The 8,594-nt window shown below is 41.4% G+C and overlaps 1 protein-coding gene across 1 annotated transcript; it reads left to right on the top strand.

Annotated features, from left to right (window-relative positions):
- The first annotated feature begins 682 nt into the window (after positions 1 to 682).
- On the top strand, positions 683 to 7,946 carry GPR32 (G protein-coupled receptor 32). The gene is given in 3 exon segments (XM_063088737.1): positions 683 to 833; positions 6,998 to 7,390; positions 7,393 to 7,946. Coding segments are annotated over 3 exon segments (1,098 nt in total).
- Positions 7,947 to 8,594: the final 648 nt, after the last annotated feature.

The following is an 8,594-nucleotide window of genomic DNA, read 5'->3' on the forward strand; positions in this document are numbered from 1 at the left end:
TCAAATTCCAACTGTTGCTTTTTTACCAGGCATCGTGGTGTCTCCCTCAAACACGCACAATGTAGGTAGGCAAGGATTTGGGTGGATTTTGTATGCATATTTTGGGGTTTACCTTCTTTGTGGCTCCCTTACTTCCACAATTACCTCCCCACCCACTATCTTTCTGACTGATTTTTCAGCTCTTAACTCTGTCCTCTCACACCTCAAGCCAGGTGTAGATGCGGTGGTTTTTTTGTTTTTTGTTTTTGTCAGAGCACATGAACACACTCAGAAGATGGAAACTCACAACCCTGACCTCATGCAGTTTCTCTGTGAAGGGTAGACTATTCTCCAATTTATGTCTAATTTTGATCACTCTCCAGTTATTCCAAATAGTGGATTGATTTTTAATATTTTGTCCAGATTTTATAATTTTTTCATCTATGGGACCATTTGTCTGACAAAGCTACTCTGACATTACTGAAAGTCAGAAGTCCCTCCTTTATATTTTTCCATAACACTTGTAATCTTCTAAAGTAGCATATCATAGATTTATTTATTGTATGTATTACATAAGACATCTTCCACTAGGACATAAGTTCCATGAGGGCTTGTTTTCTTACATGACTTATCTCCAATACCTAGAACAACATCACTGTGACATAGTAAGCATTCCATAAAAAATTATTGAGTGGGGAAATAAATGAGTGGGGTCTTAGACGGGACCACATGCTCTAGTGGAAGACAGCCTGTGGCTCTGACATGTGGTCATTCCTGTTCTAGAAAGATGAATACTTCCAAATGCCTGCCTGAGGAGGTAGAGTGTCTCTGTCAGTTGACCATAGCTGTTCTGTCTGTGTCCTTTGACTTTTTTTTTTAAATTTTATTTTGTCGATATAAAATGTGGTTGATTATTGTGGCCCATTGCCGAGACCTCCCTCCCTCCTCCCTCTCCCCCCTCCCACCCAACAATGTCCTTTCTGTTCACTTGTTGTGTCAACATCAAGGAATTGTAATTGTTATGTCTTCTTCTGCCCCCGGTTTTTTTTGTGGGTGTGGGAATTTATTTATTTATTTTTATCTCCCACCAATAAGTGAGAACGTGTGGAATTTCTTTTTCTGTGCCTGACTTGTTTCACTTAATATAATTCTCTCTAGGTCCATCCATGTTGTTGCACATGGCAGTATTTCATTCTTTTTTATAGCCGAGTAGTATTCCATTGTGTAGATGTACCACATTTTCCGTATCCAGTCATCTAATGATGGACACTTGGGCTGGTTCCAACTCTTGGCTATTGTAAAGACTGCTGCAATGAACATTGGGGAACAGGTTACCTTCGACTTGATGATTTCCATTCCTCTGGGTATATTCCCAGCAGTGGGATAGCTGGGTCATATGGTAGATCTATCTGCAATGGTTTGAGGAACCTCCATACCATTTTCCATAGAGGCTGCACCATTTTGCAGTCTCACCAACAATGTGTGAGGGTTCCTTTTTCTCCACAACCTTGCCAGCATTTATCGTTCAGAGTCTTTTGGATTTTAGCCATCCTAACTGGGGTTAGATGGTATCTCAGTGTGGTTTTGATTTGCATTTCCAGGATGCTGAGTGATGTTGAGCATTTTTTCATATGTCTGTTGGCCATTTGCATATCTTCCTTAGAGAAATGCCTACTTAGCTCTTTTGCCCATTTTTTAATTGGGTTGCTTGTTTTTTTCTTGTAAAGTTGTTTGAGTTCCTTGTATATTCTGGATATTAATCCTTTGTCGGATGTATATTTTGCAAATATTTTCTCCCACTCTGTTTCTTGTTTTTTTTAACTCTGTTAATTGTTTCTTTTGCTGTGTAGAAGCTCTTTAGTTTGATATAATCCCATTTGTTTATTTTTCCTTTGGTTGCCCGTGCTTTTGGGGTCATATTCATGAAGTCTGTGTCCAGTCCTACTTCCTGATGTGCTTCTCCTATGTTTTTTTAAAAAAGTTTTATTGTTTCAGGGTGTATATTTAATTCTGTAATCTATTTTGAGTTGACTTTAGTGTATGGTGAAAGGTATGGGTCTAGTTTCATTCTCCTGCATATTGATATCCAGTTCTCCCAGCACCATTTGCTAAAGAGGCAGTCTCTTCCCCAGTGTATAGGCTTGGTACCTTTGTCAAAGATCAGATGGCTGTAGGTGTGTGGGTTGATTTCTGGATTCTCTATTCTATTCCGTTGATCAGTGTGTCTGTTTTTATGCCAGTACCATACTGTTTTGTTTATTATAGCTTTGTAGTATAGTTTAAAGTCAGGTAGTGTTATGCCTCCAACTTTATTTTTTTTACTCAGCGTTGCTTTGGCTCTGTGTGGTCTTTTGTTATTCCATATAAATGTCTGGATAGTTCTTTCCATTTCTGAGAAAAATATCATTGGAATTTTGATGGGGATTGCATTGAATTTGTATATCACTTTGGGTAGTATGGACATTTTCACTATATTGACTCTTGAAATCCAAGAGCATGGGATATCTTTCCATCTTCTTGTATCCTCTCTAATTTCTCTCAGCAGTGGTTTGTAGTTCTCATTATAGAGATTTTTCACATCCTTGGTTAACTCAATTCCTAAGTATTTTATTTTTGTGGTGGCTATTGTAAATGGGCAAGCTTTCTTGATTTCTCTTTCTGCATGTTCACTACTGGAGAATAGAAATGCTACTGATTTTTGTGTGTCGATTTTGTATCCTGCTACTGTGCTGAAATCATTTATCAACTCCAAGAGTTTTTTTTGTAGAGGCTTTAGGCTGTTTGATATATAGGATCATGTCATCTGCAAACAGGGACAGTTTGACTTCATCTTTTCCAATCTGGATGCCCTTTATTTCCTTCTCTTCTCTGATAGCTCTGGCTAGTACTTCCAACACTATGTGGAATGGGAGTGGTGAGAGTGGGCATCCTTGTCTAGTTCCTGTTCTTAAAGGAAAAGCTTTTCAGGATGATATTGGCAGTGGGTTTGTCATATATGGCTTTGATTATGTTGAGATACTTTCCATCTATACCTAACTTATAGAGGGTCTTTGTCATGAATGAATGTTGAATTTTATCATATGCTTTTTCAGCATCTATAGAGATGATCATATGGTCCTTGTGTTTGACTTTGTTAATATGGTGTATCACATTTATTGATTTGTGTATGTTGAACCAACCTTGCATCCCTGGGATGAATCCCACTTGATCGTGGTGAATAATTTTATGTATGTGTTGCTGTATTCTGTTTGCTAGTATTTTAGTGAGGATTTTTGCATCTATATTCATCAAGGATATTGGCCTGTAGTTTTCTTTTTTGGTTATATCTTTACCTGGTTTTGGTATCAGGATGATGTTTCCTTCATAGAATGAGTTTGGGAGATTTGCGTCTGTTTCAATCTTTTGGAATAGTTTGTAAAGAATCGGCGTCAATTCCTCTTTGAATGTTTGGTAAAATTCTGCTGTGAATCCATCTGGTCCTGGGCTTTTCTTTGTTGGGAGCCTTCTGATAGCTTCAATCTCCTTTATTGTTATTGGTCTGTTCAGATTTTCTACATCTTCATGGCTCAGTTTTGGGAGCTTGTGTGTGTCCAGAAATTTATCCATTTCCTCCAGATTTTCAAATTTGTTGGTGTATGGTTGTTTATCGTAGTCACAAATGATTCCTTGTATTTCAGATGAATCAGTTGTAATATCACCTTTTTCATTTCTAATTTTTGTTATTTGAATCTTCTCTCTTCTTTTTTTTGTTAGCCATGCTAATGGTTTGTCAATTTTATTTCTCTTTTCAAAAAACCAACTTTTTGATTCATTGATCTTTTGTATTGTTTTTTGGGTTTCAATTTCATTAAGTTCTGCTCTGATCTTAATGATTTATGTCTGTCTGCTAACTTTAGGTTTGGATTGTTCTTGTTTTTCTAGTTCTTTAAGGTGAAGTGTTAGGTTGTTCACTTGCCATCTTTCCATTCTTCTGAGGTGAGCATTTAATGCAATACATTTACCCCTTAATACTGCTTTTGCAGTATCCCACAGGTTTTGGTATGATGTATCATTATTTTCATTAGTTTCAATAAATTTTTTGATTTCCTGCTTGATTTCTTCTTGGACCCATATGTCATTAAGTAGAATGCTGTTTAATTTCCATGTGTTTGTATAGTTTCCAGAATTTCGTTTGTTACTGATTTCTAATTTTAATCCATTGTGGTCTGAGAAAATACATGGGATAATTCCAATTAATTTGAATTTGTTGAGACTTGATTTGTGACCTCATATGTGATCTATCCTGGAGAATGATCCATGTGCTGATGAGAAGAATGAATATTCTGAGGTTGTTGGATGGAATGTTCTGTAGATATCTGCCAAGTCCAATTGGTCTAGAGTATTGTTTAGATCTTGTGTTTCTCTGCTGATTGTTTGCCTAGATGATCTGTCCAATATTGACAGTGGGGTGTTCAGGTCCCCTGCTATTATGGTATTAGTGTCTATTTCCTTCTTTAGGTCTAATAGAGTTTGTTTTATAAATCTTGCTGCTCCAACATTGGGTGCATATATATTTATGATTGTTATGTCTTCTTGATGGATCAATCCTTTTATCATTACGTAGTGTCCCTCATTGTCTCTCTTTATGGTTTTTAGTTTAAAGTCTATTTTGTCAGACATAAGAATAGCTACTCCAGCTCTTTTTTTTTTTTTTTCTGTTTGCATGGTAAATCTTTTTCCATCCTTTCACTCTTAGTCTATGTGAGTCTTTATGAGTGAGGTGGGTCTCTTGAAGGCAGCATATAGTTGGGTCCTCGTTTTCAATCCAGTCATCCAGTCTGTATCTTTTGATTGGGGAATTTAAGCCTTTTACATTAAGAGTTGTTATTGAAAAGTGTTGATTAATTCCTAGAATTTTATTGATTATTGTTTGGTTGTCTTAGGTGTCTTTTGTTCCTTGCTTTCTGATTTACTGTTTGTTTTCTGTGTTTGTTGGTTCCTTGGGTTGTAGATAGCCTTTTTGTTTGTTTGTTTTCTCTTCATGAATGCCATTTTTATTATACTATTGGGTTTTGATTGGGGGGGGGTTATGGCAGTGGCAGTTATTTTTCAGGAACCAAACCCAGTACTCCCTTGAGAATTTCTCGTAAGGGTGGTCATGTGGTGGTGAACTCCCGCAGTTTTTGTTTGTCTGAGAAATATACTATTTGCCCTTCATTTTGGAAGGATAGCCTTGCACAGTAGAGTATTCTTGGCTGACAATCTCTGTCTTTTAGTATTTTGAATATATCATCCCATTCCTTTCTGGCTTTTAGGGTTTGTGATGAAAAGTATGATGTTAGTCTGATTGGGGCTCTCTTATAGGTGATTTGATGCTTCTCTCTTGCAGCTTTTAAGATTCTCTCTTTGTCTTTGAGTTTTGCCAGTTTGACTATAACATGTCTTGGAGAAGACCTTTTTGGGTTGAATACATTTGGAGATCGTTGAGCTTCCTGGATCTGAAGATCTGTGGTTTTCCTATACCTGGGAAGTTTTCTGCCACTGTTTTGTTGAATATGTTTTCAATGCAATCTCCTTTTTCCTCCCCTTCTGGAATACCCATGACTCAGATATTTGAGCGCTTAAGGTTGTCTGCTATCTCTTTCAGATTTTCTTCAATTCCTTTGATTCTTTTTTCTTTTTCTTTTTTGTCTGCTTGTGTTATTTCAAATAGCCCATCTTCAAGGTCAGAGGTTCTCTCTTCAACTTCCGCAAGCCTGCTGGTTAAACTCTCCATTGTGTTTTTTATTTCACTGAATAAATTCTTCAGTTCCACAAGTTCTGTTACATTTTTTTTCAGGACATTGATTTCCTTGTATATTTCTTCTTTCAGGTCCTGTATACTTTTCCTCGTTTCATCATGATGTCTAGCTGAGTTTTCTTATATCTCATTCAGTTTCCTTAGAATTATCACTCGAAATTCCTTGTCAGTCATTTCAAGGGCTTCTTGTCCTATAGGATCTAGAGCTTTAGATTTATTATCCTTTGGTGGTGTACTTTCTTGATTTTTCATATTTCTGTTATCTTTTCTTTGATGTTTATTCGTTGTTGCAGGGGGTTTCACAGTCCACAGGTTTGACACTATTGACTGACTAAGATGTTGCTGTGGTTGCCAATTTGGTATGGCTACCTCAGTGACTGCTCAGTTGGCCACTAGTGCCTTCCATGTGTGGTTGCCTTGGGTCTTGGGCCTCTCTGGGGAGCCACCTCTCTGGTCAGCTTGGACTCGGCCAGGCTGCTGGGTCACGGGGTGGTACTGCAAGGTGTGTGGTTGGTCTCTGCTGAGCTTCCACCTCCCGTGCTGGACTCCTCCCTGTTCCGTGTGCTCTGGCCCGGGCTGCTGGGATGCGCCAAGGCACCGCAGAGCATGTGGTCTCTGCAGAGCTTCCCCTTCCCCTGCTGGATGTCTCCCTGCTCTGTGCGTGCTAGGCCGGGCTTGGGATGGAGCCGGGTGGTGGCGGTGAAGCCTACCTGCTGCTGGATTGCATGGCTACAGCCCTCCCACAGGGTGTGTGGTCTCTACGGGGCTTCTGCCTCCCTTGCTGGACGTCTCTGTGCTCTGTATGCATTGGACTGGGCTGCTGGATTGTGCTACAGTGTGGTCCCCATGGAGTTCCCACCTCCCCTTCCGGACGTCACCCTGCTTCAAGCACACTAGCCGGGCTGGGAATGGAGCCGTGTGCCTGCGGTGAAGCCTACCTGCTGGATCACGCAGTGGCAGCCCCACAGTGTGTGTGGTTTCTGCGGAGCCTTTGCCTCCCCTGCTGGACGTCTCCCCACTCTGCGCACTGGGCCGGGTGGCAGCGGTGAAGCCTATCTGCTGGATCGTGCGACGGCAGCCCCGCAGGGCATGTGGTCTCCACGGAGCTTCTGCCTCCCCCGCTGAACGTCTCCCCATTCCATATGCACTTGATGTCATGTTTTTATAGTTTAAATCGGTTGATTTGTGGGAGAGAGTGACGCTAGGGACCATCTATTCCGCCATCTTGACCGGAAGTCCCTGTGTCCTTTGTCATTGGTGTACTGGGCAATGGGCTGGTGCTGTGGATGACTATCTTTCGTATGGCCCACACTGTTACCACCACCTGGTTCTTCAACTTAGCCCTTGCTGACTTCACTGTCTTGCTGGCCCTGCCCATCTCCATATACAACATGGCCTCCCAGCAGTGGCTCCTTAACGAGTTGACCTGCAAACTCTACATGGCTTTTCTAGCCATTGCCTTCTTTACCAGCATCAACCTTTTAGTCCTCATCTCTGTGGACCATTGCATCATCATCCTCTACCCTTTCTGGGCCTGAAACCATCACACTGTGCAGAGAGCAGGCTGGCTGACCGTTGGTGTGTGCCTCCTGGCTGCTGTCACGTGCTCTCCATACCTGAAATTTCGAACACTGGAAAATTGAATGGATGTGACTATTGCTACTTCGATTTCAACTTAGAGAATGAGACTGCCCAGAATTGGAGTTGAGCGGCTTTGAAGAGACAAATGATGGTAACACTCACCCACTTCCTGCTAGGCTTTGTGGGGCCCTTGGCAATCATTGGCACTTGTGCCCACCTCATCTGGGCCAAGCTGTGGTGAGAGGGTTGGGTCCATGCCAGCCAGCCAAAGAGGTTGCTATTGGTGTTGGTGAGTGCTTTCTTCATCTTCTGGTTTCCCTTTAACATGGCGCTCTTGGTCCAACTGGGGCAATCTATGGTGTGAAAGGAATCCCACAACCCCAGAACACTGCTTATCCTCTGGGCTACCTTCTCCTTGGGCTGCCTCAACCCCTTCCTCTACATCTTCATTGGCAGAGATTTCCGAGAAAAGGTTTTTCAGTCCTTGCCTTCTGCCCCAGCCAGGGCATTCAGTGAGGAGGGGTTTCTCAGTCTTCCTGTCCCTGAAATTAAGACCCTGGAGGATGATGGAAACCTTCAGGTGGAAGCTGGAAGTCTTCCATCTTAGTTTGTGGACCCTTACCTAGGCTGGCTTCCAAGACCCTGCCAAATCCTGCCCTTTTCTTTCAGGGAGTCTTCCCGACAACTCCTCATCTAAAGCTCTGCAGTAGAGACATCTAGTTATTCCAGTGTCCATTCTCCCCTTCCTTTATAGTAAGACTCCTATTTGTTTTAAACTGGGCACATGGTTAACCAGAAAAAAGAGAAAAGTTATGTTTCCCAGTATCCTTTGCAAGTAGGCGTGATCATGTTACTGCTTTCTGGCTGATAGTGAGTGGAAGTAATTAATGTCACTTCCTTGAAGTGCCCTTAAATGGAAGTGACCTGCCCTCCATTCTCCATTTCCCCCTTTCTATTGTCCACATTGATTTATCAGTTAGCTTTTGCTGTGTAACAAACATCCCCCAAATTTAGAGGCTTAAAACCATAAGCTTTTATGATTTCTGTGGGTCAGCAATTTGGGCAGGGCTCAGCTGAGCAGTTTTTTCATCTTGGCTGGGCTCCCTCATGCATCTGTGGGTCACCTAAGTGACTCTTCTTCTGGGAGGGGTGGCTGGCTTTCAGCTGGGATGATAGAATTTGTGAAGCCATGAAGTATTCACTGCTCTGCAGGCTGGATTTTTCATGTGGTAGCTGGGGAGGGTTCCAAGAGTGA

The sequence above is a fragment of the Cynocephalus volans genome, chromosome 3, assembly GCF_027409185.1.
Source record: "Cynocephalus volans isolate mCynVol1 chromosome 3, mCynVol1.pri, whole genome shotgun sequence".
NCBI lineage: Eukaryota > Metazoa > Chordata > Mammalia > Dermoptera > Cynocephalidae > Cynocephalus > Cynocephalus volans.